We start from the raw sequence: 27,933 nt of genomic DNA, 5'->3' as shown, positions 1-27,933 counted from the left end.
AGAGAGTAGAACCCGGTGAGGTCATTGCACCGCCCTGACCGCTGTTGATTGGCTACGGGACTCGAGGGTGGCGGTTGGCTGCTCCTCGCACCTCCCCCTTGTGCCGCTACCGCCGCCACTGAGAGGAGCCAGCGGCGACGCCAGAGCCGGGAATCCGGGTGAGTCGGGGCCCTGGGTCTAAGATGCCCCTGGTGTCCAGTGAGACTCAAGAGGAACTGCCCTTTCGACTTTTTCTCCTCGCACGGGTTCTTCGGTGCTCCAAGCACTCTGTTACATGGGAGTTGTAGTCTGCCTTGTACTGTCGACTATGGGCCGGAGATGTAAGAAGACTACCATTCCCAGCAGGAACTGCGATTAGCCGGTCAACAAATGCTCAGGCCACGCCTTCCGAGCCTTCTCATTGGAGTGCCTGTCCCTTAGCCCCACCTTCTTTCATTTCATTGGCTACTGTCCCTCACAGAGGCTGGGTTCCGGCCTAAAGTGCAAGGCGACTGGGTACTGTATTCGTCATTCGGTACTAAGACGGACTACGATTGGTCAATACTGGTGCCGATCATTTCATGTAGGGAGGGATCCTGGGCTGATCCGGCGGTCGTAGGCTCGGGTTGGTGTCGGTCCCAGAGGGAGGCCGATCTTGGACTTTGGCCCCTCCCCCTAGCGCTGCCGGGTGGGCGCGATTGGTTGTGGCAAGCGTCGCTCGGCGGTGAGAGGCGGAGCTGTCCAGGCTCCGAATACTTATTGGTCTAGGATGGCGCCGGTCAGCGGGGTTGTGGCCGCTGATTGGCTGGCTGCTCCAGCTGTTGCAGGTCCATTCACCATTTTGTATGTTGGAGTAAAAAAAAAGGGAGAATCGAGAGGGAGAGCCGGAGGGGGGGCGGGGAGGGACCGGACCGGACCGAGCCGGGGCCTCGGCCCCCCGCCCCGAAACCCCGCTGAGCCCGAGGTGAGGGGCGGGGCCAGGGCTGACACAGGCAGGGGGTATTTGGGGTGCTGGGGCCGAGAGGGGACAGGTGGCAGGGACGGGGAGGGGGTACAGGGGAAAAGGCGTGAGTAGGATGGTGGGAAGGGGGACTGAGTGGAGGAGGTGGTGGGGAGGAGGAGTGACAGAAAAAGGCTGACAAGGAGGGGGTGTTGGGCAGAAAATAGGTAACAGGAATGGAGGGCTGATAGGACTAGATCAGGGTGACAGGGAGAGGGAGGGGACAGAGTTCGAGGGGGTGACAAGGAGAGCTGATGGGGAGAGGTGACAGGTCCAGAGATGGCTGACATGAGAGTGACTGGAGGGAAGAGGTGACAGAGATAGATGAGGTTGACAAGGAGGGGTGCCTGAGGAGGGGACCTAGGGCCTCTGAAGAGAGAGGTAGAGATAGAGATGGTGACAGGATGGGAGAGAGTGTGGCAGAGAAACTGGTGCTAGGAGGCCCGATGGGAGCAGAGGACAGGAGACCCTGAAGAGCCTGGGCCGGCCCGGGGTTCAGGAGTTACTGCTTAGACTCTGAGGGAGGTGAGGGCTCACAGGGCCTTGGGTAGGAGTTAGCCAGAGAGGAGTGGACAGGAAGAGAGTAGGCCCCAAGGGAAAGAGAGAGGCTGCTTGGTTTCTGGTGTGATGAGGCTGGGCTGGGCAGCAGAGTCCAGGGGTGCCAGGCAGTGTAGTTACAGGCCCTGGGTGGGGTCTGCAACGGTTTGTGTTGGGGCTGGATCTCAGTCCTCAGGATGATGGGCCCAGCAGGTCAGTGGGGAGAAGGTGGTGGTGGTGACTCCTGGGCACTTGGGTTCCTGTCCCAGTGTGAGAAGCCCCAGGCCCTCCAGCCTCTGCCTGTGAGGACCCTAGGTATGGCTCAGAGAAGGGGCCAACTGGGACTGCAGGACCCAAGGGAGCAGCAGGCCCCAAGTAGGAGAGCATGTGGTCAGGGATACCGTAGGAGTCTGAAGTCAGGGTTGCCTCTGCTTGTGTTTGTCTTATGGTCCTGGGTCCCCCAACTCTCCAAGAGGCCCCCCCTTTGGGCCTCTCAGGTTCTCTTAGTCACTTTAGAGTAAAGTTTTTTCCCTTCTCTTTTCTCAGGGCAGCTTGAAAGGGGGCGGGCAGTAATGACTGTTCAGGAAGTGGGTGAGGTTGGTCTGCTGGGCTTGTCCTGCTTTCTTTGACCTTCTCCTACTTACCCCCACCTGGAGTCTGAGGGCATATTTGGGGGCCAGGGGGGCCCGGTCGGCTCCGCCACCTTGCCAGAGCCAGCCCAGCCAGGGTGGGGATGCAAGCAGGTCAGAAGAGGGGGCTGGGCTTTCGGGTATCATACTGGGTGCTGTGGGGGGAGGGGCAGGCTTCCATCCAGTGGGACAGTGAAACCCTGGGGTGTAGCTCTGTGCCCCACTGTGTGATGACGTGTGCGTGCCTCTGTGTGTGCGTGTGTGTGTGTGTGTGTGTGTGTGTGTGGCTTTGTGGGCATGTGTGTGCTTATTCACGGCCCCGTGGCAGCATTGGGTATGAGCTTTTGCCCCAGACTTGCCCCTGCCTGTTCCCTGCCAGGATCTGGGGAGACAGCTATACCTGGCAGGCCTGGGGTGCAGAGCAACGTGGGCAGCTGTCCCTTGGGACTCTCAGCTACGCACTCCTTCCCACAATGCCTGGCCATGCCCAGGCTGCCCATGGGGGTCGGGGGGTGGTGGTAGAGAGAGGCTCCCATCACAGCCCCGTTACCTCCCTTTCTGTGACTGTGTGCCTGTGCATGTGTGTGTGTGAGTGTGCGTGCTCTCTGGACAGTGACAGTGCAAGGAAGTGTGCCCTCTGGATCATGTGACAGGCGGCAGCACACTGAAATGGTTAGGAGCACAGACTGGAGCCAGATCGCCTGGGTTCAGATCTTAGCTCTGCCCTTTCCTAGCTGGATGAATTTAGACAGGTTGCTTGATCTCTCTGTGCTCCATTTTCCTCAAGTGTGGAATGGGGCTGATAGTAGCACCTGCCTCTTAGGGTTGTTGTGATGCTGAAATGGGTTAATAAAGTCAGGCTTAGCCCAGGGCTTGGCATAAAGTTAGTGCTCCATAGGCGTGAACTGTTACTGCTTGTCATGTCCCCTTGGGGCAGTCAGAGTGTGTGCTTGCACCTACTCTGTTCTCTGCACAGGAGGCAGATGGGTGCCAGTCTGTGTCTGGGTGCCGGCCAGGGGCAGCCAGGAAGGAGACCTTGGAGATCGTGGAGGTGAGGCAGTGGCCTCAGCAAGTGGAAAGTCCTGGGGAAAACGGGGTCTGGGAGTCTTCCTGAGTTGCTTCCAATGATCCCCGTCTGCCCTTTCACCCTGCAGGTGGACAAAAGATGAAGCCAATGAAGAAGGCATGTGCTGGCCTCCCAGGTTCTGGCACTGGTGGCAAGTCCCCACCAGCTACCAGGGCCAAGGCCCTGAGGCGGCGAGGTGCTGGGGAGGGTGACAAGCCAGAGGAGGAAGACGATGAGGCGCCGCAGCAGCAGCAGCAGCAGCAGCAGCCGGGGCCAGAAGAGGCTGAGGAGGGGGAAGAGGAGGAGGCCGAGCAGGGCCCTGGAGCTGAGGGCCTGCCCCTGGAACTGCGCCCCGACGAGCCAGCCCCAGGCCCAGCCGAGGAACCCAAGTTGGAGGGGGAAGCAGGCCGCTGGGAGCCCTCACTCAGTCGAAAGACGGCTACGTTCAAGTCACGAGCACCCAAGAAGAAGTATGTGGAGGAGCACGGGGCTGGTAGTGGCAGCAGCGGGGCAGCCAGTGGCCCTGAAGAGCGGGCACGGACCCCTGAGGAGGCCGGCGCCCTGGGTGTGCCTCCACAGCCACCCACCTCCGCCCGCTCCTCTTCCACCGATACAGCCAGTGAGCACTCAGCCGACCTGGAGGATGAGCCGGCCGAAGCTTGTGGTCCAGGCCCCTGGCCCCCTGGCAGCACCAGTGGTGGCTATGACCTGCGGCAGCTGCGGTCCCAGCGAGTGCTGGCTCGGCGTAGGGACGGCCTCTTTCTGCCGGCTGTGGTACGCCAGGTGCGCCGAAGCCAGGACCTGGGTGTGCAGTTCCCTGGGGACCGGGCCCTGACTTTCTACGAGGGGGCCCCCGGCCGTGGTGTGGATGTGGTTTTGGATGCCACACCACCACCAGGTGCGCTGGTGGTGGGTACAGCTGTCTGTACCTGCGTGGAGCCCGGTGTGGCTGCCTACCGTGAGGGTGTGGTGGTGGAGGTGGCCACCAAGCCAGCTGCCTACAAGGTCCGCTTCAGCCCTGGTCCCAGCTCCCAGCCCGGCCCAGCAGCCACCCTGCCGCAGCCACCACAGCCACCACACCGTGAGCCTGAGGAGGCCGTGTGGGTGGCCCGCTCCAGCCTGCGCCTGCTGCGGCCCCCCTGGGAGCCTGAATCCCTGCCGAGGAAGCTCCCAACCGGCCCTGAGGAGGAGCAGGCCAAGCCAGGGGCCGCCCTGCCCCCCTGCCCTGCTACCCTGGATCCCAAGCAGCCTGAGGATGCTGAGGTCTCCAAGATCAGCTTTGGTAGCACTCTGGGGGCTTGTGAGGAGGGCGAGGAGAAGCACCCGCCAGCCCTGGGTACCCCAGCCCTACTCCCACTGCCCCCGCCCCAGCTCCTGTCACCGCCACCCAAGTCCCCAGCCTTCACAGGCCCGGGCCGCCCTGGCGAGCAGCCCTCACCCTGCCAGGAGGGGAGCCAGGGCGGCAGCCGGAGCAGCAGTGTGGCCTCTCTGGAGAAAGGGGCTGCGCCGGCTGCCCGGGCCCGCACGCCACTGACAGCAGCCCAGCAGAAATACAAGAAGGGCGACGTGGTCTGCACACCCAATGGTATTCGAAAGAAATTCAACGGCAAGCAGTGGCGACGGCTGTGCTCGAGAGACGGCTGCATGAAGGAGTCGCAGCGGCGGGGCTACTGCTCGCGCCACCTGTCCATGCGAACCAAGGAGATGGAGGGCCTGGCGGACAGTGGCCCGGGAGGTGCTGGGCGGCCGGCTGGCGTGGCGGCCCGTGAGGGCAGCACCGAGTTCGACTGGGGTGATGAGACATCGCGGGATAGCGAGGCCAGCAGCGTGGCGGCCCGCGGAGACTCACGTCCACGCTTGGTGGCCCCTGCCGACTTGTCACGCTTTGAATTTGATGAGTGTGAAGCGGCTGTGATGCTGGTGTCACTGGGCAGCTCTCGCTCAGGCACGCCCTCCTTCTCACCCGTCTCTACGCAGTCCCCCTTCTCGCCTGCTCCGTCACCCTCACCCTCACCACTCTTCGGCTTCCGCCCCGCCAACTTCAGCCCCATCAACGCCTCACCTGTCATCCAACGAACTGCTGTTCGCAGTCGCCACCTGAGCGCCAGTACCCCTAAGGCAGGTGTGCTGACGCCTTCAGACCTGGGCCCCCACCCGCCGCCGCCTGCCCCGCGAGAGCGCCATTCCTCCGGCATCCTACCCACCTTCCAGACCAACCTGACCTTCACTGTGCCCATCAGCCCGGGGCGAAGGAAGGCAGAGCTGCTGCCCCACCCAGGGGCGTTGGGGGCCCCTGGTGCAGCGGGCGGAGGAGCTGCCCCAGACTTCCCCAAGAGTGACAGCCTAGACTCTGGTGTGGATTCGGTGTCCCACACACCTACACCCTCCACGCCGGCTGGCTTCCGTGCTGTGTCACCCGCCGTGCCCTTCTCCCGCTCCCGCCAGCCCTCACCATTGCTGCTTTTGCCCCCACCTGCCGGCCTGACCTCGGATCCTGGGCCCTCTGTGCGCAGGGTGCCTGCCGTGCAGCGGGACTCACCTGTCATTGTCCGCAACCCTGACGTGCCGCTGCCCTCCAAATTCCCTGGGGACGTGGGAGCTGCCAGTGAGGCACGGGCCGGGGGACATGGACGGGGCTGCCGAGAGACCCCAGTGCCCCCAGGGGTGACCAGTGGGAAGCCTGGCTTGCCCCCACCTCTGCCAGCCCCCGTGCCCATCACTGTGCCTCCAGCCGCGCCAACTGCCGTGGCCCAGCCGATGCCCACCTTTGGCCTGGCTTCTTCACCCTTCCAGCCAGTGGCCTTCCACCCTTCACCTGCTGCCCTGTTGCCTGTTCTGGTGCCCAGCAGCTACACCAGCCATCCTGCCCCCAAGAAGGAAGTCATCATGGGCCGGCCTGGGACAGGTAAGATGTTTAGGCGAATGGGCTGGGCAAGGGCTCGTTTTGAACAGGGCCATGTGCAAGCTGGTTCTCAAGAGAGGTGAGCTCTTCACCTTGGGAGTCACTCAAGGGGAGGCTGGCCTCCCTTCTGCATGGATGTTCAGGTGGGAATTCATGAGTCAGGCAAGGGAGTGGACTGTGAAGGCTCAGTGCAGTGTTTCCAGAGGCTTCCTGCTGGAAATGTACTGTCAAGGGGTCCATCAGTCAGCAGACCTTTCCTGAGGGCAGAGCTCAAAGTCAGGCCCCCACAGAGCTGCTGGGGTAACACAGATGCTAATCATGAGGACAACTCCCAAGTCTGGAGGACTGGTAGGGGCACCTTCATGATAAGCACCATGAGTGGGTTATCGCACCTAACCCCTCCCTTAACGTAGCGCTCACAGCACCCTGAACCCTGCTATGATCGTGCTCATTTAGAGGGAGCTGAGGCCAGGTTCATAACTTGCCCAGGGTCTCACGACTAATACATCTTGGAGCCAGCCTTCAAACCCAGGCTGGCTAGCCCGTGACCACTCAGCCATAGTCTGAGGTTGCAGATGGGGAGACTGAGGCTGCAACAGGTTCTTCTGCCAGGTGGTGGCAGGACCAGGACTGGAGGCCTCATCGTCGCCGCTGCACCTGGTAAATAGCACAGGTGTGGTCGGTGCCATGGTGGGGAGCTAGGGGTGCGCTGGTGAAGCTAGTTTGGCTGCCCTCAGCACAGGGTGTGTAAGCCAAGAGTTGAAGGATGAGTTGGAACCAGCAACCAGGGGACAGACGAGCCTCCTGGGAGGCTGATGGGAAGGCTCCAGGGTCAGAAGGAGCACAGCTGAGGCCAGCCAATGTGGCTAGAGGGCCGAGGCCGGGGCAGGGAGAGGCATTTCTGAGATGATGCAGGAGAGCCAGCTGGCCTGGGCCTTGTCCAAGCAACTCTCCCACAGGGTGGCAGACCCATCCCCAACCCCTTCCCCAGCATCTTTTTCTCATTTACTTATTTCTTAATCCACTGCTGACTGAGGGCACTCTCTGTGCGTTGCCCTGTGCTGGTTGGTGCTAAGGACATAGTCTTGCCCTCACAGGGCTCATGGCCCCTGGAGTAGGCAGACCTATCTCCAGATAGTAACTGTCCAGGGTGGTCAGGGCTGGGATGGGGCCAAGGGGCCATGGGGTGTCAGGGAGGACTTCTGAGAAGGGGCCAGGGGCATCTAAAGGGAGACCCGATGTGTGCCTTGAGGCGAAAGCAAGTATCTGAAGGAAGTTGAATCTGCAAAGTCAGGGGCTCTAGAGAGTGGGTGAGTGTATTGTGAGGGATGCACGGCTGTATCGGTGAGCAGGACATCAAGGGTCAGATCATAGAGGGTCCTTAGAAGACTCAGGAACTTTATGCTGAGGGCACTAGGGAGCCATGGGAGGTTTTGAGCCGATCCCCTGTGGCTGTACCATGGAGGAGGAGTTCCAGTCCCTGAGACCAGAGGCAGGGAGACCAGGAAGGAAGGGGGCTGGGGTGTGGATCTGGGTAGGAGCTCCTGTGTCTTGCGCTGGGGCAGAGACCAGTGCAGGAAGAAGCCCAGCCAGACCCAGGGCAGAGGGACTCTGCCTGCCCCTCATGTTCGTATAATGAGATTGTCAGCCCCATCCCCAACATTTTTTACGTGTATTATTGTAGTCGATGTGAGCAAAATTCCACAGAAGTGGGCACAGCAGGATTTCTGTCCTTAAGCAGATGAAAAAACAAAGCAGAAGGACTCTTCATCCTCCACAGCCCTGACCCCCTGCATGCCTGCAGCCCCCGACATTGCCCTCGTACACAGCATCAGTTGTTACCCGCACTGCTGCCCTGTGGGGAGGGATGGCACGGATGCAGGTGACCTGAGACCTACCAGGGTGGCCCAGCAGGGATTCCTGCCATCATTTTCCAGTTGAGGAAAAGTGAGGCCCTGACAGCAGAAGAGTCCTGACTGAGGTCACCCAGCCAGGGAGGGACAGGATTGGGCCTTGAACCACGTCTCTTTCGATCTCTAGATCACAGGCCTCTTCCTACCAGTGGTTACGGTGATATTAATTTATTGAGTACCACCCCTGGATGTGCCTGTAAGTCAGCAAGCTCTGACTGAGTCTTTATTCACTGAACCCTCACAACATCCCAGGGGTCAGCACGATTATGAGTTCCAGTGGACAGAGGAGGAAATGATAGGCAGAGCGACTGCCCAAGGTCAGCCAGCTAGGAAAAGGGAGAGCCGGGATTTGAAGGAGCCCAGGCTCTTAAACATTCTCAGTAATAATGATCATGGCAAAAATAGTAGCCCACTTTATTGAGCATTTTGCCCAACCTCAGTGTGGGGCCATCTCATGGAAACCTCTTGATACCATGAAATAGTGATTACCAGCCCTGTTGTGGGGGCGGGGAGGGGGAACTGAGGTTCAGGGCGGGAGGCCCCATGCTGGAAGCCATCTGGTCGTCCCAACTTGCATGGTGCCTGTCCCGGCGGTTCTGAGCAGCGCCTCCTTGACAACACCCATGCTGAGGTATCCGGGCTGCCCTCGGGTTCCCAGCCAGCAAGCCCTTTTGTTCTTTGCTCAGAGGCTTCCCTGAACCTTTGGGAGGTAGGCACCTTGGGACCTTCTCCCTCTAAGGCCCCAGACCATGCCCAGGGGGATAGCAAGGCTGTTGTCCTGGCCTCTTCTGGCTGCCCATGCCAGGGCCTGACCCTCACTCAGGGCAGCAGGTGTGAGGAGGCGGCCCAGGGCAGCCTGCCTGTTTCTGCCCCCCACCAGGCATTTGCTTCCGCTGGGGGACTTGCTGGAGCAGGCGGGCCAGCATTCTCCACATTCTGCACATGGCCGGGCCAGCCAGCTGCCATTGCCACCTCCCTTGGACTCTTCCCGCCTGCTGCCGGGGAGAGGAAACCACCCCAGGGCCTGCAGCCCCAGCCCAGGAGGCCAGATGTCTCAGCCCTGTTCCTGGCACAGCCTCCCTTCCAGCTCCCAGCGTCCGCCTGCTATTCCCATATTGACAGGCAGTGCCCCTTCTCCTAGGCCTGTCTGCTGCCTGTTTGGGCCGCTATATGTATGTCTATCTGTCTCTTGGGTTCCTATGTCTGTCTCTGTCTAGGTCTCTATTTCTGGGCCTGAGTCATTCTCTCTGGACTTCTGTCTGACTTTATCTGAGTCTGGCTCAATATACCTTTCTTGGTGTGTCCTTCCTTAGACATCAGCTCTTGTCTGAGCTTTCATCCCATGCTGTTTTGGCGCTCCCATCTTGGGATCCTGTGTCTCTGGGCCAGCCTTGGCCTCTCCTCTGGCCCTCCTCCCATTCTTTAGACAGACATGCTACCCCTATCCCCCACCCCGTGCACATCGGCTACTCTGTTTAAGTCAGTAGACAGTTGCTAAACACTAGGTCTCCTGCTCCCATCTTGGGGAGTGTTGGGAGAATGTCTAGGCCTAGGAGCCCCCTCTTGTTCCTTAACAAATTAACTGCCCACTGCTGTCCCTGAAAACTGCTAAGAGATGTCAGGAGCCATCCTGCAGACCCATCAATACCCAAGCACCTGTTCCCAAGACAGGCAGGAAGGCAGGGGCTGTTTGGGCCAAGCCAGGAGATCCGGCTGTGGGGGAGCAGCAGGAAAGCAGCTCCTGTGCCCACCCACCTGCTAGCGGGCACGACCCAGATCTCCCCTACCCCCCCCATGGCCTTTCAGGAGACACTTTGGTGCCAGTTCCATTTAATCGAGTCCCACATGTAGTCCATCCCAACCAGTAGGACCTCAGAGACCAGGCAGTATACACCAACTATGCCTGGGTGGGTGGGGAAAGGAGGCCTAAAGAGGAGCTGAGGGTCTCCTGACTTCCTAAATCCATATCCAGATTCTGCCCATCAGAATTTCCATTTTGTCTCAAACAATGAACCCCATCTCTCCCACCAGAAGTCCCTCCTCATCCCTCCACCAGGCCCAGGCTGAGCAGCCCTGGGGAAAGTGGGTGGGGAAGACAGGTGTGGATATAGGTCCAGGCAAGGATGAGCAGAGGGAGCTACAGAGTCTGGGGAGCCCAAAAGAGAGAGACAACTCTGTGGCTTAATGTGAGGCAGTGTGGGAGGTTTTCTTTTTGGAGGTGACGTTTGTGCTGAAGCAGGATAAATGAGTGGATTTCAGGGTAGAGAGATAAAGGGAAGGGCCATCCAGGCCAAGGCAGCCACAGGAGCAAAGGCCGGGAGGGGTGAAAGTGCATGACTTCTCAGTGACTAGTTGAGGCTGGAGGCGACAGTAGCCAAGGTTAGGCAGAAGGGTGCCTAGGAGGACAGGTCCAGCCCGTGCTTGAATGTCAGCCCGTGGAGAGCCAAGAAAGGGTTTGGAGCAGAGGTAAAAGGTTGGATCTGGGTGTCAAAGATCCCTGTAAAGGAAGGAGGCCTGGGCTGGGAAGAAGAGGATCATTTGCGGAAGAGAGAAAAGAGGCGTTTTTTGAGGTAGCGGGAGCCAGTCTTCGAGACTTCTTGGAAGAGTACCCAGCACCAGGGACTTCGAGGGGGCAGGCTGCCTCCTGGCGGCGGCAGCGGCGGGTTGCTGAGCTGCTGGCGCGCGCATGCGCAGCGGAGTGGTGGTGTGTGTGGCCTGCAGCCCCTGGCGCCCGGGCATTAATGGCTCCATTAGTGGCCGGGAGGGAGGCGCATTAGCGGTGACGACGGCGTCTGGCTCCCATTACCACCGGCGGCAGCGGCTGCACCGCAGGCGGCTGGACCCTAGCCCGCCGAGCCGCCGTCTCCGCCTGCACCCCGTCCCCTGTTCCCGCTCCCCGTGGGGGCCTGGGCCAGGGAAGCCTTGTCTCCCCATTTGGGTGGAAAAGATGATTGTGAACCCAGGCCGACCTGTGCTCAAATCTCGACCCTGCCACTTCCTGACTGCGAAATTCTGCCCCCCTCTGAGCCTGTTTCCTGCATAGCAGCCGGGGAAATAAGGTGCATCGGGGGCTTTGTGGAACCAGAACCGCACACTGAGGGCCGCGCCCATTCCCGCGCCCCAGGGGGGAGGCCCCGGTGTTGGGCTTCTGTCCTTCCCATTGGCTGTTGTCCCGTCCTCCGACGCCGATTGGCCGAGACTCGCTCCCCCCCAAAAACCCCTGCGCCATTAACCCCTGCGCGGCCGGGTTCTCCGGCCGCGGGGGGCTGCTGCGGGCTGCTGCGGCGGGGGGGCGGCAGACAGGTCGGGTGCCAGCTGGCCCGCGCCCCGCCGCGGCCCGCGTGGGTGTCAGGCTGGCCGGGCACTCACCCGCCCTCCCAGCACAAAGCGGCTTTGTGGGGCCTGCCAGGGTCTGGCTGGGGGCCAGGCGGCGAGTGGAAAATCTCGTGAGCGCGGGGTTGGGGAGGAGAACACAGGGCGGCGCCCCCTCCTCCGCCCAGGCAGTGGCGCCTCCCTCAGCCCGAGCGGACCAGCCCTTCCAGCCCCAGCGCCCAAACACTCCCTCGCCCCCCCCCTTTTCTACCCCCAAATCCACGTCCCGCCCTCGGTCCTATCCCGCCCATCTCCCAATCCCTGGGGACCCTCCCCCATACCTCTCGCCTTCCTCTCTTTCCCTTCTGGTTCCCCTGCCTACCCCAGCCCCACTCACACTGACTCACCCCAGCGCTATTTTTAGGCCCCCATCCCTCCCGTGCAGCTCCAGCCCAATCCTGGGCTCGTTCCCCAGGCAACCCTGGCCGTTGCCGACGCCGCCCGGGGTGGGTGGGTGGGTGGGTGTGTATGTGGAGAGCGGGTGAGGGGAGCTGGGGACACCGGGTGGTGAGCCGAGGCGGGACCCAGGCTTGGAGAGCAGGGTGGGGAGCCACAGGCGGCAGGGCGCGGTGCCTCTCGGGCTCAGTAAACGGGGGCCCGGTGAGTTCAGAGCTGCCTGCCTGTCCCTCAGTCTGTCAGCATCCCTGGCTGTGGGCCCCAGGCCTCTGGGCAGGCCTCAGCCTGTGCCACCCTGGGTGGCAGTTGTTTTCTCCATCTGGGCTCCCTAGCCCCAGGCTGGGCTGGGGTGGTGCTGTGGGGACTGTTGAGGGCCAAACCTTTTGTGGAGTTGCTAATGGGGTAGCTGCACCATAGTTCTGCCTAGTACCTGCTTTGAGTCAAGGATGTCGGTGCACCCCCTCTCAGATGGGGTTAGGGTCCTAATTTGGGGAACCCCCTCAATCTTTTCCTATTAGGGAGGCTCCAGTTAGGTTTGGGTATGGCTGGAGAGATAGAGCAGTCTGGGGACAGACCTGCTCCCCTCTTCTCTGCTCCACTTTTAATCACCCCCACCCAGGGTTCCTCCACTCTGAACAATGGAAGCTAAGTATAGGGCTGGCCTAATGCCCAGGGCAGGGGGGCCCTTCCCGCCCAGATTCCGGCCCCTCCCTGCCAGGCTGGGCCCCCACTTGGCTGTTCGGTTCCCTGTAAGAGGCCTCTTTCCACTCCTCCTATGTGGGCACTGTCTTCTACCAGATGTGCAACCCTCCCAGATGTGTGGGGCCCTTTTTCCCTACTGTATCAGGCCTAGTTCTTTATCTCACCCAACAGAAGTGGGGGAGCTTGGGCAAGGTTCCTCTCAGCTTAGTCCCTGGGCTGCATTGCAATGGGGGAAGGGTTAACTTGCAAGTAGGTGACTCACTGGTGGGGAGAGGAGGGGGCAGTGGTGGGTAGATAGCAGGCCACATTGATTTCAGCCTTGATTTCTGCTTCACTTTGCAGTCCCTAGGGCAGTGAGGTAATGGAGGGTCTGAGTCTTGCAGTCTTGGGCTGCATAGGGAGGAGGGGGCAGTCACCTAATAGTCCCTGCAGTGGTCTCTTCCAGGCTCCCAGCCAAGTGTCTGGCCTTGCAGTCTCTGGAGGTCAGAGGGCTAGAGACCTCTCCCTTTCCTCTGGGCTCAGGTTACCCAGTTTTTTGCCCCCTCTCCATGCTTTCAGCTCTGTTTGTGGATGCAGCAGGCTGGGGAAAGGGTTTGTCTGTGCCTCTCATTGACTTCACCTGTGTAGGAACCCAATCTTGGTCCATCCGAACCTGTCCAGGTATGACCCCAAGGCCTCTATCTTTACTCCACGTTGCCTCAGGGATCCTCTTGGGTGATCCAAGGCCTCTGCCTCTTTGCCTTGTGGGCCCCAGACCTTGCCTGTGTCTCAGTGTATGCCTTCTGACCTTTTTATGGTTCTCCAGTCTCTCTGGTATTCCCAGACCTCTGTTGGGAGTCTTTGCATGTGTCTGCCGTGAGGTTAAATTTTCAGTAAGTGGAAAGAACACTTGAGTTGGAGCTCTGAGCTGTTATTTTTTGGCTGCATGATCTTGCACAGTTTGTTCAATTTTTCTGAGCTTCATTTTCTCATCAGAACAATGGGCATAATCAAGTGTACTTCTCTAGTGGCTGTGAAGAGGCAATGAACAGGGTAATACACCCAAGCTCCCTCCATATAGCAACCCCAATGGTAGTTTGCTTCCTTCCTCTTGGGCCCTCTTCTGGAAAGGGTGCCTCTAAGCCCAGGGTGGTGGCCACCAGCCTGACACTGTGAGGTAGAGGGCCCCAGGTGGCTGCTAAATGTCAGGCAGGGCAGCTGAATGATGGTGAATGGCCACAGCATTTTGTATACCAGATGAGCCAGGGTACTGAATGTTTATATAGTGTGTGGAGTCAGTGTGGTGGCATTTGTGAGCTACCTGTGTTGGGATTGGGGGGGGGGGTGCCAGGAAGGTCATATGAGTGCGTGGTTTTGTTGGAAGGACATAGGGTGCATACAGTGGACAAGCAGTGGCTCTGATGAAGTATATGAGATAATTCTGCTTGTTTTCATATGTTGTGTGTATGATGATTCACATGGGTTGGTGGATGTATGGTGAGGATATGCACTGGTTTAGCATGTATGGCAGGGCATGTATGAAGTGATGTGAGGAAGATGGGTGAGAATGAGTGTATGTTATGGTGGGTAGGGAGTGATGGAGAGTGTGGGAGGTAGTACACTTATGTGGGCAGGTGTTCCAGGTGTGTGTATAAGATAATGGGTATTGTGGAAAAGTCTGTCTATGAGGAGTGTGTGTGTACGTGTGTGACTGCTGTTGTGAGAGTTGGTAAGGGCGCAGAGATGGCTGGCCCAGACCTACACGCAGTTCATCTGCCCTGCGGGGCCATTCGCGCCCAGGTGGGCGTGGGGGAGATGGGCCGAGCCGCGCGCGAGCGTGTTCCTTGAGCGGAATGGACACAACGCAAGCACCACCCACAGCCCCGGGGCCTCAGCAGCGCGGCACCCCAACCGCCCCCCTGGCTCCGTGCCTTTACTGCAGTGCGCCCTCGCTGCCGCCCTCCTCCGGCGGTCCCGCCCCGGGCCGGCTAGGGGCCAACCGGGGCCCGCCCCGCCCTTCCCTTATTTGCATATGACTGACGTTCCCCCGGGGCGGCCAATGGGGGCGGGCGCGGCGGGGCCTGACCCGCGCGCGGCGGCGGCAGCCAATGGGCTCGCTCGCGGTGGGCTGGGCTTGCGCGGAAGGCCGCGGGGGAAGCGGGGAAGGGGCGGGGGGAGGCGCGGCGGGGGGAGGGGAGCGCGTAGTAGTGGCGGGGCGGGGAGGCGGCGGTGGTTCGGCGCGGGGCTCGCTCGGAGCGCACGGACGCACGCACGCTGGTCCGTCTGCCCGCCCGGGGCCGGAGGTCGACCCGGCGCTGAGCTGCGGGCCCCGGGCCCGGAAAGGCGGGGCGCGGCGCCGGCAGTCGGGGCGCGCGGGGCCAGAGCCGTTACCCGCCGGAGCTGCGAGGGAGGGAGGGAACGAGCCAGCGATCTGGGAAGGGAGGGGGCCGCCCCCGCGCACGCGCGCCGCGCCCCGCCCCGCCTGCCCCGCCCGGCTCCTCGCGGGAGGAGGGAGAGGGAGGGGGCGGCGCCGATGGCCCCCGTGCCTTGCGCCCCGTGACGGCCCCCGCGCGCGCCGGGGGGCGGGGCGGGGCCGGCTCGCTCTGACCTCCCCCCGCCCCCTGGGCGGTGGGAGGCAGGAGGCGCTGTGCGCAGGCGCGCCCGGCAGAGACCCCCCGCGTGGGGCGGCCGGGGTTGGGGGCGGCGGCGGGGGGGGGCATGCGGCGACGGCCTCCAGCTCCCCCCGGGCCCGAGCGGCGGCGGCCGAGGAGCCGGCGGCGGGCGGAACGGCGACGGCCGCTGAGGAGGCTCGAGCCCCGGCCGGGCCCCCCCGGGCCGGACCATGTACTCAGCCCACAGGCCCCTGGTGCCCGCGTCCGGCGCGGCTTCCCGTGGCCTCGGCATGTTCGGTCAGTAGCGCCTGGGTCCTGGGACTGCAGGGATGAAGGTGTCGGGGTATTGAGTGCGGACTAATGGTGATGGGGGTATAGAAGAGACTAGTGGAGGCAGAGTAAAGGGGAAAGTTATAGAGCTCCGCTTGGCCAAGTGGTTAGTGACGGCAGGTGAGAGTGTAGCGGAGTGATGGGAGTGCAGAGTAGCTGGGGACAACTGTCGTGCTAGGTGTGGGGTGGAACAGGTCCGTTGTCGTTGGAGGTGAGGAGTGCAGTGTCTGGTTTCTGAGCATGGATTAGAGTAGGAGCAGTGTGCGACCTGCTGGTCCTAGGTGTGGAATAGAGATGGGTAAGGGGCTAGGGACTCTGAGTAATAGAGCCAAGGACAGGTTTTGGGAAGCGAGTGAGGCACTACTTGTTTTGGAGAGTGATGTATCTTGGGTATGCTTTTCAGAGAGAGAAAGAGACCCAGGGATCTGGAGGGTAGTGCAACAGGAAGGAGTTCAGGAGGGCCAGGACCAAAGGACTGTTTCCCTCTTGTCTGCTGAGCCCCTTCTTTCCCACCCAGCAGATGAGGAAGCCGTGGTGGGAAAGATCTTTGTGCGGTGAGAATCATGTCCAGGTTTCCAGAGGCTGTTATGGGTTTGGAGGGCCCACTAGGCTTTTGGGGCTCCAGTGCCCCCGTGGTAGAGAACGGGATGGGCAAAGTGTCTTGAGTTCTCTCCAGTGTTGGCTTCTTTGTTTCTGTCCTGTTGCCCCAATGTCTACTTTCATTTATGATAGTATCTCACAGAATCAGGTCGTGAGGCCAGTGCCTCACGTGGAAACTCTCCTAGGCCAGCTCTCTGAAGGCACGGGAAGTGGGGGTCAACCCAGGTCACATTTGATGTAGATCCGGGGTAGGCCTGCCTGGAATGTTGGGGGCCATGGTTCGGGCATTTCCCTTCTCTCTTCATGATCTTTCCTTAGCAGGGGCCTCCTCTGCTAGTTCCACTTCCCTGAGGGAGCTGGCAGCAAGAAGGAAGCCCACTCCCAGGCTGGGCCAGCCATGGGAGTCCGAGCCAGTGGTGGGACCCCAGTGTAGGGCTGTTTCTCTTACCCAGCTCCTGGTGGAGAAGGTTGGCCCTCTAGGGCCAGCCCCCTGGTGAGGGAAGTGCCTTCCTGTGTACATCCTCAAGGAAACACCTGGCACATGTGCCTCGCCTGGGCAGAGGTTGTGACAATGCTCTTGTCTGCCCCATTGTCTGTGCCTTGGCTCCCAAGGAGTTTACTGCTCCCTCCCATCTTTTTGGGCAGGAGGGCTAGACAGTAAAGAAAAGCTCTCCAGGATTTAGAGTGAGGGAGGCTGGGGGGTCTCTTCATGAGCAGTAGATTCTCCTTGGGGAGGAGGGAGAAAGATGCTGGAGGAGTTCCAGTCGTGGCTCGGTGGTTAACGAACCCTATTAGGAACCATGAGGTTGCGGGTTCGATCCCTGGCCTTGCATAGTGGGTTAAGGATCTGGCATTGCAGTGAGCTGTGGTGTAGGTCGCAGGTGCGACTCAAATTCAGCATTGCTGTGGCTCTGGCGTAGACTGGCGGCTGTAGCTCTGATTCGACCCCTAGCCTGGGAACCTCCATGTGCCGCAGGAGTGGCCCTAGAAAAGGCAAAAAGACAAAAAAGAAAATAAGAAAGAAAGATGCTGGAGTGACCTGTATCAAGCCCAGGAAGGCAGGTCTGGCTCCCTGGGGTCTGTGGTAGGGGGAGAGAGGTGAGGAGAGAGGCCTGAGACCTCATGCCCTGTGGTAATGGAGGGGGCGGCGTGGGGGCGGAGTGCTTGGGCCATCTGCCTCCGGAAAGAGAAAGGGTGTAAGGTCAAGGTGAGGGGCGAGGTCAGATCGGAACCTGGGGATGGAAGTGTGACCTTACTGGGGGAGGGTCTCCAGCCTCGCCATGGTCTCAGGGCCTTGAGAGAGTGAGATGGCAGTCAGGCATGGCCTGGTTTGCGAGAGGAGCCAGTCCTTCCTCTGGCCTGGTCCCTGGTGGCGAGGCTGGTGGAGGTGGAAGTGGGGGTGGGGGGAGTGGGGCAGGAGGACTATTTGCCTGCTTCTGTTTTCTTTCTTATGAGGGAGGAGGTTTTCCTGAGTGGTTTTGCATGCACCAGCCCAAGGGGCTCTGGGATTGGGGAAGAGAGGTGTAAAGAAGGGGTTGAGTCACCTTGTCCAGGGTGGAAAAGAGCTTGAGTTGTTGGTCAAGGCCAAGCTCTTCTGCTGCCCAGCTCAGGTGGCTCCTTCCCACAGTGTGGACGAACGTGGAACCTCGCTCTGTGGCCGTGTTCCCCTGGCACTCCTTAGTCCCCTTCCTGGCCCCCAGCCAGCCTGACCCCTCTGTGCAGCCAAGTGAGGCCCAGCAACCGGCCAGCCACCCAGTGGCCTCCAACCAGAGCAAAGGTGAGGGGCAGGGGGCTGTGGGAAGGCATGGGGATAGGGTCGGGATGGCCCAAGAGCTGCTTTCTGATCTGCCTGCCGCTCACTCTGCCCCCAGAACCTGCTGAGTCGGCAGCTGTTGCTCACGAGCAGCCACCAGGAGGGACAGGCAGTGCTGATCCTGGCCGGCCCCCTGGAGCCACATGCCCGGAGAGCCCAGGGCCCGGACCTCCCCACACTTCGGGGGTGGTGGAACCTGGAAAGGGCCCCCTTCCCATCACAGAGGAGGAGGCCTCTGGTCCTCCAGGAGAGCCCCGGCTGGACAGTGAGACAGAGAGTGACCACGACGATGCGTGAGCGCCCTGAGGCCTGGCTGGGGAGGAGGGTGGAGTGGCCAGAGGCATGGCTCTCACCGTCCCTGCTGCTCCCACCACAGCTTCCTCTCCATCATGTCTCCTGAGATCCAGTTGCCTCTGCCGCCCGGGAAACGCCGGACCCAGTCTCTCAGCGCCCTGCCCAAGGAACGAGATTCCTCTTCTGAGAAGGATGGACGTAGCCCCAACAAGGTGCCTCATCACCGTCTGTCCCCAGCTCACCCTGTGGCCACCCAGCCCTGTCTCCCCGGTCCTAACCATCCTGCCCGGGCCTGTGTCCACTGCAGCGGGAAAAGGATCATATCCGGCGGCCCATGAATGCCTTCATGATCTTCAGCAAGCGGCACCGGGCCCTGGTCCACCAGCGTCACCCCAACCAGGACAACCGGACCGTCAGTAAGATCCTGGGCGAGTGGTGGTACGCTCTGGGGCCCAAGGAGAAGCAGAAGTACCATGACCTGGCCTTCCAGGTAACACCGCCCTCTCTTGGTTCCTCAGCCTCCTGTGCTAGGACAGGTGAGTGAAGGGTCTCCCTGCCCTCTCCTACCAGGTGAAAGAGGCCCACTTTAAGGCCCACCCAGACTGGAAGTGGTGCAACAAGGACCGGAAGAAGTCCAGCTCAGAGGCCAAGCCCACGAGCTTGGGGCTGGCAGGAGGGCACAAGGAGACGCGGGAGCGGAGCATGTCGGAGACAGGCACTGCTGCTGCCCCTGGAGGTTAGTGAGCCCTTTGGCTCGTCCCTGCCACCTCCCTCCCTGAGAGCTGCCAGCCTTCCCTTCAATCCTCTTTCCCAGAAGCTCCTCTCTGCTTTATCACTTTTTTTTTGTTATAATAACTTTATGTTCACATCTGTGGCACATGGAAGTTGCTGGGCCAGGGATCCAATCCAAGCTGCCACTGTGACCCACACCGCAGCTGCAACAATGCCAGATCCTTAACCCACTGTGCCAGGCTGGGAATTGAACCCACACCTCTGCAGTGACCCGAGCCGCTGCGGTTGGATTCTTAACCTACCGCACCACAGCAGGAACTCCTGCTTTATCACTTTTGTCTAGAAATCCTTACCGCCAGAGGAACTGGCACTTCTTTTATGTAAAGGAGTCAGGGACGTCCAGGTAGATAAAATTTTCAGACATGAGTGTCATTAGTAAGTGTTGTTTATTGAGTATTTACTACACGATGGGCATCAGGAAGAGTATAGTCCCTGGTGTTCAAAACTGAATCTCGGAGTTCCCGTGGTGGCGCAGTGGTTAACGAATCCGACTAGGAACCATGAGGTTGCGGGTTCGGTCCCTGCCCTTGCTCAGTGGGTTAAGGATCCGGCGTTGCCGTGAGCTGTGGTGTAGGTTGCAGACGCGGCTCGGATCCCGAGTTGCTGTGGCTCTGGTGTAGGCCAGTGGCTACAGCTCCGATTCGACCCCTAGCCTGGGAACCTCCATATGCCACGGGAGCGGCCCAAGAAATAGCAAAAAAAAACCTGAACCTCATTTTCTAGATGAGGAAACTGAGACCCAGGTAAAATCACTTATTTGGATGGAGTCACAAAAACTAGTCAGTAGCAGAGCCTGAACTTATTATTTATTTTTTGCATCTTAGGGCAGCACCTGCAGCGTATGGAGGTTCCCAGGCTAGGGGTCCAATAGGAGCTGAGGCCGGCGGCCTACACCACAGCCACAGCAACACCAGATCTGGGCTATGCCTGTGATTTACACCACAGCTCATGACAGTGCTGGATCCTTAACCCACTGAGCAAAGCCAGGGATCCAAACCCGCAACCTCATGATTCCTAGTCGGGTTCATTAACCACTGCGCCACGACGGGAACTCCCAGAGCCTGAATTTGAACCCCAGCTTGTCTGGCTCTCAGGGCTGCTGTTGGAAGCCCCTCCTTTGCTTCTACAGACTGAGGGTGTCCAGTATGCCTGGTGCTGTTCTGAGGTGTTTCTCTGGAGTGATCTGTGGGTTTGGGCCCTTAACTCTGTGATGGAGGGTAGGTTTCTTTCTCTCTGAGATGGGAGAATAGAGACTTAGGCCAGTGGTTGTTACCTGGCCAGCACCGTGCGTACCTGTCTCCAGGCATTCATACTCAGTATGGTTGCCTCCCAGGGAGCAATGGGCTTGTTCCTGGCAACCCTAAGGGCGGCAGTCAGTGGGAAATGCTGGGTTAGTGGGTGGTAGCTCTCTTTTGCCAGGTGGCCCAGGAAGTCCAGCCTGCCTCTGCTAGGTATCTAGAAAAATACCTATGGATGTCTTGGCCAGAGGCCTCCTGACTTTGCAGCACTTATTTCTTTCTGCCCTACAGTGTCTTCGGAACTCCTGTCTGTCACAGCCCAGACACTCTTGAGCTCAGACACCAAGGCTCCAGGGAGCGCCTCCTGTGGGGCAGAACGTCTGCACACAGTTGGGGGACCTGGCTCAGCCCGGCCCCGAGCCTTCTCTCATAGCGGGGTCCATGGCCTGGATGGCGGAGAAGTAGACAGCCAGGCACTACAGGAACTGACTCAGGTCTGGAGTGCAGGCCAGGGCGTAGGAGAGATGAAGCAGGGAGGGCTGCCCAAGGTGATGGCCCTGGCTGAACTCTCCCTGCACTTTCTCTGCAGATGGTATCTGGCCCTGCGTCCTACTCTGGTCCAAAGCCTTCCACCCAGTATGGGGCTCCAGGCCCCTTTGCCACCCCTGGTGAGGGAGGCAACTTGGCGGCCAGTGGGCGGCCACCACTGCTGCCCACCCGGGCTTCCCGTTCCCAGCGTGCAGCCAGTGAGGACATGACCAGTGACGAGGAACGCATGGTCATCTGTGAGGAGGAAGGGGATGATGATGTCATTGGTAAGCAGCTGCAGGGCCTGGAACCCTGGCCATAGAGCAGCAGGCTGTTGTGGAGGGTAGGCAGAGATTCAGTCCGGGCCCTCAGGCCCTGCTGGTTAAGCCTTACTCTACCCTCAGGAAGCCCCAGGCCAGACGGGAAGCCAGGAGGACACGGGCATGGTCAGGCCGTTGGGCACAGTGTCAGGTGCCGTTACAGTACATTCTTAGGGTCTGCTGTCGGCGGGTGGGCACACCTGGGCTAAGGAACAGCATTCCTGGAGTCTCCTTACTGCCAGCTTAGGGCAGAGCCTAGGCCAGAGTTAGATTCCAGACAGTTCCTTCTGCGCAGCCCCCACTCCCAGCCCTTTTACTGATGCTGTTCCCTCTACTTCCTCAGCCGATGATGGCTTCAGCGCCACTGACATTGATCTCAAGTGCAAGGAGCGGGTGACTGACAGTGAGAGTGGAGACAGCTCTGGGGAGGACCCAGAGGGCAGCAAGGTGAGCTCTTGGCACTTGGTGCTGTCTGGTTCCACACATCCTGCAAGGGGAACATGACTTCTCTGTATGTTGGCAGGGAGTGGGGGGCAGGGGGGACTAAGGCCCAGAGAGGGTGAGCTATCTGCTCCATGGGGAACTGGGTCATGGCCTGGATGAATGGAGGCCCTTTGCTGGCCTGGCTGGCAGGTGGGATGGGGAGGGGAATGGGCAGGGTGGGCACATCCACGCTCTCCCATCATGCTGTGTCTCCTTTCTCCTTCCACTTAGGGTTTTGGCCGGAAGGTGTTCTCACCCGTGATCCGTTCCTCCTTTACTCACTGCCGCCCATCACTGGACCCCGAGCCCCCAGGGCCCCCGGATCCACCTGCAGGCTTCGGCAAAGGCTATGGGCCCACCCCATCCTCCTCCTCCTCCTCGCCTGCCTCCTCCTCAGCCGCCACCTCTTTTCCACTGGGCTCAGGGACCTTCAAGGCCCAGGAGTCAGGTCAGGGCAGCACAACAGGCCCCCTACGGCCCCCACCCCCTGGAACTGGGGGCCCAGCAACACCTTCTAAGGCTGCTCGGTTTCTCCCCACGGATCCTGCCACCTTCCGGCGCAAGAGACCTGAAAGTGTGGGCGGCCTGGAGCCACCAGGCCCCTCAGTCATTGCGGCACCTCCCAGCGGGGGAGGAAGTGTCCTGCAGACACTGGTCCTGCCCTCAAACAAGGAGGAGCGGGAGGGCAGCGGAGCTCGTGTGCCCTCGGCCCCAGCCCCATCGCTGGCCTATGGGGCCCCAGCAGCCCCCTTGTCCCGCCCGGCCGCCACCATGGTCACCAATGTGGTACGGCCTGTTAGCAGCACTCCTGTGCCCATCGCCTCTAAGCCTTTCCCTGCTTCTGGCCGGATGGAAGCGTCTCCAAATGACACAGCTGGTCCCAGGACTGAGACAGTCACTGGGTCCCGGGCACCTGGGGGCTCCCCGCTGGGTGTCAGCTTAGTGTATTCAGACAAAAAGTCAGGAGCAGCCACCTCGGCAGCCCCACATCTGGTGGCTGGGCCCCTCCTGGGCACTGTGGGGAAGGCACCTGCCACCGTCACCAACCTGCTAGTGGGCACCCCAGGCTATGGGGCCCCACCACCCCCTGCTGTCCAGTTCATTGCCCAGGGGGGCCCTGGCAGCGGGGCGGCTGGAGGCTCAGGAGCAGGTGCTGGGAGTGGCCCCAATGGGCCAATGCCTTTGGGCATCCTGCAGCCAGGTCCTCTGGGCAAGGCTGGGGGAATCACCCAGGTGCAGTACATTCTGCCCACGCTGCCCCAGCAACTTCAAGTGGCGCCTGCCCCAGCACCAGCCCCTGGGACCAAGGCGGCGGCTCCTGGCGGCCCTGCACCCACCACCAGCATCCGTTTCACCCTCCCGCCGGGCACCTCCACCAACGGCAAAGTCCTGGCTGCCACCGCACCCACTCCTGGCATCCCCATCCTGCAGTCCGTACCTTCTGCCCCACCCCCCAAAGGTGAGGCCTGGGCCGGGCAGCACAAGGAGGGGGCCACAGGCCGTTTCAGCTCCCTCATAACCACCTCCTTTCCTGTCTCTTAACTTGCAGCCCAGTCAGTTTCTCCTGTGCAGGCCCCACCCCCAGGTGGCTCAGCCCAGCTGCTACCTGGGAAGGTACTAGTGCCCTTGGCCACCCCCAGCGTGTCAGTGCGGGGAGGAGGAGCCAGCCAGCCACTACCCCTGGTGAGCCCACCCTTCTCAGTACCTGTGCAGAACGGTGCTCAGCCACCCAGCAAGGTAAGGCTGGCCCTTCCTGGCCTTCGTTGTTCTCTTCCTGGGTGTTTGATGGTCTCTGTGTTCCATGGCTTCCGTGTCTGCCTCTCCTTCGGTCTCCTTTTTTCCCTCTTTCTCTCTGGGCCTCTGTCTTGCTCTATGTCTCTGCACACCTGGGTTCTGCTCTCGGTGTTTGCCCGTTATTCCTTCTTGGTGTCTCTGCCTTGTGCTGTCTTCTCTCCCTGTGTTTCTCCCTTCCCACGCCCTCTTCAAATTCTCTGTTTCCTGTCTCTGCTGAGACCCATGTTCAAGGTCTTGGTCCTCCCCTGCCCCACTCTGGGCCCCCAGCTCACTTTAGCCCTTGGTGCCCTTGCCCACAGATCATCCAGCTGACTCCGGTGCCTGTGAGTACGCCTAGCGGCCTGGTGCCGCCCCTCAGCCCAGCCACGCTCCCTGGACCCACCTCTCAGCCTCAGAAGGTCCTGCTTCCCTCCTCCACCAGGTAATCGCACTTGAGGTCAGGGCAGGGCAGGGGTTTGGTGGGGCCGGCTCGCCCCACACCTTTCTCTTTCCTCTCCCTGTGACAGGATCACCTATGTGCAGTCAGCAGGGGGGCATGCGCTGCCCCTGGGCACTAGTCCTGCATCCAGTCAGGCTGGGACAGTCACCTCATATGGACCTACGAGCTCGGTAGCCCTAGGCTTCACCTCACTGGGGCCCAGCGGCCCCGCCTTTGTGCAGCCACTGCTTTCAGGTGAGGGCTGGCCTGGCAGGCAGAGTTGGGAACCAGGGGTGGGGCAGAGGCAGCCCAGGCCCTAACTTGACGGCCTGCCGTTCCTCTGTCTCTCTGCAGGCCAAGCCCCATTGCTGGCTCCCGGCCAGGTGGGCGTGTCGCCTGTGCCCAGCCCCCAGCTGCCTCCCACCTGCGCAGCCCCCAGTGGTCCTGTCATCACAGCGTTTTACCCTGGCAGCCCCATACCCACCTCCTCAGCACCCCTGGCCCAGCCATCCCAGGCTCCCCCAGGCCTGGTCTACACTGTGGCCACCAGCACCACCCCACCTGCTGCCACTATCCTGCCCAAGGGCCCACCGGCCCCTGCCACTGCCACTCCAGCCCCTACCAGTCCTTTCCCTAGTGCCACAGGTGGGTGTGTGGCCAACCCAGGGCAGAGTGGGTGGAGAGACCCAGGGGATGGGCTCTAGTCAGGCCTGGCTCAGAAAATGCTCTTCTCTCCACCAGCAGGCTCCATGACCTACAGTTTAGTGGCCCCCAAGGCTCAGCGGCCTACCCCCAAGGCCCCCCAGAAAGTGAAGGCGGCCATTGCCAGCATTCCTGTGGGCTCCTTTGAGGCAGGTGCCCCTGGGCGGCCAGGCCCTGCACCCCGGCAGCCCTTGGAGCCTGGCCTAGCCCGGGAGCCTCCTGCATCTGAGTCAGAACTTGAGGGGCAGCCAACAACGCCGGCCCCTCCACTGCCCCCAGAGACCTGGGCTCCTACGGCCCGGAGTAGTCCCCCACCGCCCCCACCTGCTGAGGAGCGGACCAGCGCCAAGGCCCCAGAGACCGTGGTGAGTGCCTCACAGGACTCAAGGTTCATGCTGCTGCTTGGCTCTGCCCCTCAGTCCACCATCTGTCTTTCTGTCCCTCCCCTCTTTCCTGCACACCTGTCTGAGCCCTGCCATTGTGGGTGCTCCGCTGTTCTCCTGCTTGCGTGTAGGGCTGGGTCTCCCCAGGGCTCTGTGTCTTGGCAGTCAGCTTCCATCTGCTTGAGTTTCTGAGTCTTTGCCCCGGCGAGTCTGAGCCCAGTGTCTTCTGTCTCCTCACCATCCCCATCCCAGGCCAACAAATTCCCTAGCTCGTCTGCAGACTGGCGTGTCCCCGGACTGGGCCTGGAGAGCCGAGGGGAGCCTCCTACCCCTCCCAGCCCAGCACCGGCTCCGGCTCCGGCTCCTGGTAGCAGCGGTGGCAGCAGCGAGGGAAGCAGTGGGAGGGCAGCTGGGGACACCCCTGAGCGCAAGGAGGCGGCTGGTACCGGCAAGAAGGTGAAGGTGCGGCCCCCGCCCTTGAAGAAGACCTTTGACTCTGTGGACAAGTGAGCACGGGCTGGAGGGCTTGGCGGAGTGTGTGGGTTGGTTGGAGAGGGGGCAGCCGTGGCCCGGGGCGGGGGCGGTGACCCTGCCGGCTCTCCAGCAGGGTCCTGTCAGAGGTGGACTTCGAGGAGCGCTTTGCTGAGCTGCCTGAATTTCGGCCTGAAGAGGTGCTGCCCTCACCTACCCTGCAGTCTCTGGCCACCTCACCCCGGGCCATCCTGGGCTCCTATCGCAAGAAGAGGAAGAACTCCACAGGTAGGCGAGCGCAAGGCACTCAGGGTAGGTGGGGGACAGACTGGGGCCACCTCCACTGAGCCTGCTTCTGTTTGACCAGACCTGGACTCGGCCCCTGAGGACCCCACCTCACCCAAACGCAAGATGAGGAGACGCTCCAGCTGCAGCTCGGAGCCCAACACCCCCAAGAGTGCCAAGTGCGAGGGGGACATCTTCACCTTTGACCGTACAGGTGCTGGTGTGGTGGCAGGCAGGGCTGTGGGGTCCACGGGCCTCCAGGTGGGGTGGGGTCTTAGAACCGGGTTAAAGCTGGAGGGGGGCAGGGAGCCGTCGCTGAGAGGAAGGACAGCAGGTCAAGGGTGGGTTCTGGAGTCCATTGGGCCCCTAGATTGGCACGTGACCTTGGAGGGGGTCTCTCTCTGAGGCCTGCAGTGAAATAGAGTTTGGCGAGGGTTGAGGGGACACTGGGCAATGGTGGGGGGCGCAGGGGGGAGCGCCAAGGCTGCTGCAGCAGCCCCGACTGTGCTCTCCGCGCTGCTCCCAGGTACCGAAGCTGAGGACGTGCTCGGGGAGCTGGAATATGAGAAGGTGCCATACTCGTCACTGCGGCGCACCCTGGACCAGCGCCGGGCCCTGGTCATGCAGCTCTTCCAGGACCATGGCTTCTTCCCATCAGGTGAGCAGGTCTTGGAGTCTTGGAGGGCTCTTGGACGGGGCCTCCCCACTCATCTCATCCTGCCCTCCCGCGCCCCCACCTCCGTTCTGTCCACAGCTCAGGCCACAGCAGCCTTCCAGGCCCGCTACGCAGACATCTTCCCCTCCAAGGTCTGTCTGCAGCTGAAGATCCGTGAAGTGCGCCAAAAGATCATGCAGGCGGCCACTCCCACAGAACAGCCCTCCGGAGCCGAGGCCCCCCTCCCCGGACCGCCTCCCACTGGCACTGCTGCTGCCCCTGGCCCCACTCCTAGCCCTGCTGGGGGCCCCGACCCCACTTCACCTGGCTCGGACTCTGGCACAGCCCCGGCTGCCCCGCCACTGCCTCCGCCCTCAGAGCCGGGGTCTGGACAGCCTGGCTGGGAGGGGCCCCCCCAACCCTCACCGCCCCCCTCTGGCCCCTCCACAGCTGCCACAGGCAGGTGAGGGGCCCCTAGAAGATCCCAGACTCACAGTACCCCCTCAGGACACGGACAGTATGTAGGTGGCAGGAATGGGGGGAGGCAGGTTGGTTACCTGCTCCCCAGTAAAGCCATTTCGTCCTTTCCAGTTTGGGGCGGAATGAGGCCTGCTCCTCTTGTCTATCTCCCTCCCACCACAGCTCCCTCCCTGTGATGGGGGGCAGCTGAGGGGAAGCAGGCGCAGAGTCTCCCTCCACCGAGCCCCTGTACATAACCTGGAGCGTGTTACGTTCAGAACTTTTCACTTGTATTTTATGCAAAATGGCTCGTGTGAGGGCTGCAAGCTGGAGGGTAGTGCAGGCCTCGGGCCACAGGGAGGCGCCTGTGGAGTAGGGGAGTTCATGTACCCCTTTTTTCCCCAGAGGGGCTGGACTCAGGTTAGTTTGGGGGTGGGGGGCTCCTGCACTTTGCCACAGGCAGGGGGAGGGTTCTCTCCCCACCCCCTCTGCCCTCCCAACTTGGGTTGTACTTTCTAAGAAGGTGATTCCCCCTACCCTTGTCCCCATCCCCAGAACAAAACATGTTGATCATGTGCAATATTTCTTACTGTGCCGAGAAGCCGCAATGAACGAGATTAAAGCTGTTTAACACATCTGTGTGGCTGCCCACACTAAAGGGAGAAGGGATGTGGGTCATACCAGTCTGGTGCCCAGATGGCCATGGAGCGAGTTACTTGCCTGCCCAACCGCCTTGAGGTGGCGGGAAGTGATTCCAGGGACCAGCCCTTCGCTACCTCAGAGGGACTCGGGCTGGTGGGCAGAAGAGTTGTGGCGTACTCAGCCACCCAGTATGCACGGGCTTGGGGAATGCCTGAGGTAGTGGTGCAAGGGCACCACCGGAGCCGGAGTTACACTTGCCCCTGAGAGGTCTGAGCCAGGGGTGGCACTGGGTGGAGAGGACCGTGGCATTCTTGGTGACCCCTGCTGCCCCCACGTGGCCCAAGCCCAGCACTGCAGCCAGGCCAGAGGAAAAACTGGTTCCACCTCTCACAGCCTGTGAACAGTGCTCTTCTGAGGAGACAGATAGCCATACCGTGTATCGAGGGATGACTGCCAAGGGTGGAAAGGTCAAGAGGCTGCCACAGGAAGTCACGTCTAAGCTAGGACCAGAGCAGCAGAAGTTCCAGTCAGGAAAAAGCATGTGCAGAATTGGAGGAAAGCTTTGGGTGGGCTTGACCTTGATCCTGTGGGGTCGTGTCAGCATACCTGTTTGACCTAGTGTGTTACTGATCGGTACTG

General features: G+C 61.0%; 1 protein-coding gene across 39 annotated transcripts; it reads left to right on the top strand.

Moving 5' to 3' along the window:
- Window positions 1-100: 100 nt before the first annotated feature.
- CIC (capicua transcriptional repressor) lies at window positions 101-27,287 on the top strand. 39 transcript variants are annotated; one of them, XM_084960903.1, is made up of 22 exons: window positions 845-943; window positions 3,122-3,196; window positions 3,300-6,116; window positions 17,645-17,794; window positions 17,889-18,123; window positions 18,207-18,336; window positions 18,432-18,614; window positions 18,695-18,860; window positions 20,446-20,648; window positions 20,744-20,969; window positions 21,346-21,449; window positions 21,717-22,944; window positions 23,035-23,222; window positions 23,579-23,700; window positions 23,786-23,952; window positions 24,052-24,342; window positions 24,442-24,764; window positions 25,035-25,288; window positions 25,390-25,541; window positions 25,621-25,752; window positions 26,065-26,196; window positions 26,293-27,287. In XM_084960903.1, the coding sequence occupies exons 3-22, from the start codon at window positions 3,311-3,313 to the stop codon at window positions 26,658-26,660; spliced, it is 7,560 nt and encodes a 2,519-aa protein (XP_084817029.1). In that variant the 5' UTR covers window positions 845-943; window positions 3,122-3,196; window positions 3,300-3,310; the 3' UTR covers window positions 26,661-27,287. The 39 variants fall into 39 exon arrangements, with proteins under 39 accessions (XP_084817028.1, XP_084817021.1, XP_084817026.1 ...); XM_084960896.1 differs by having other exon boundaries at window positions 25,387-25,541; XM_084960893.1 differs by having other exon boundaries at window positions 24,439-24,764; window positions 25,387-25,541.
- The last annotated feature ends 646 nt before the right edge of the window (window positions 27,288-27,933 follow it).

Source organism: Sus scrofa, chromosome 6, assembly GCF_054392235.1.
Source record: "Sus scrofa isolate SSC_HxYL_T2T_F1_AM1 chromosome 6, Sscrofa_HxYL_maternal_Yorkshire_Landrace_v2.0, whole genome shotgun sequence".
Lineage (NCBI taxonomy): Eukaryota > Metazoa > Chordata > Mammalia > Artiodactyla > Suidae > Sus > Sus scrofa.
This window is presented reverse-complemented; position numbering and strand designations above follow the sequence as displayed.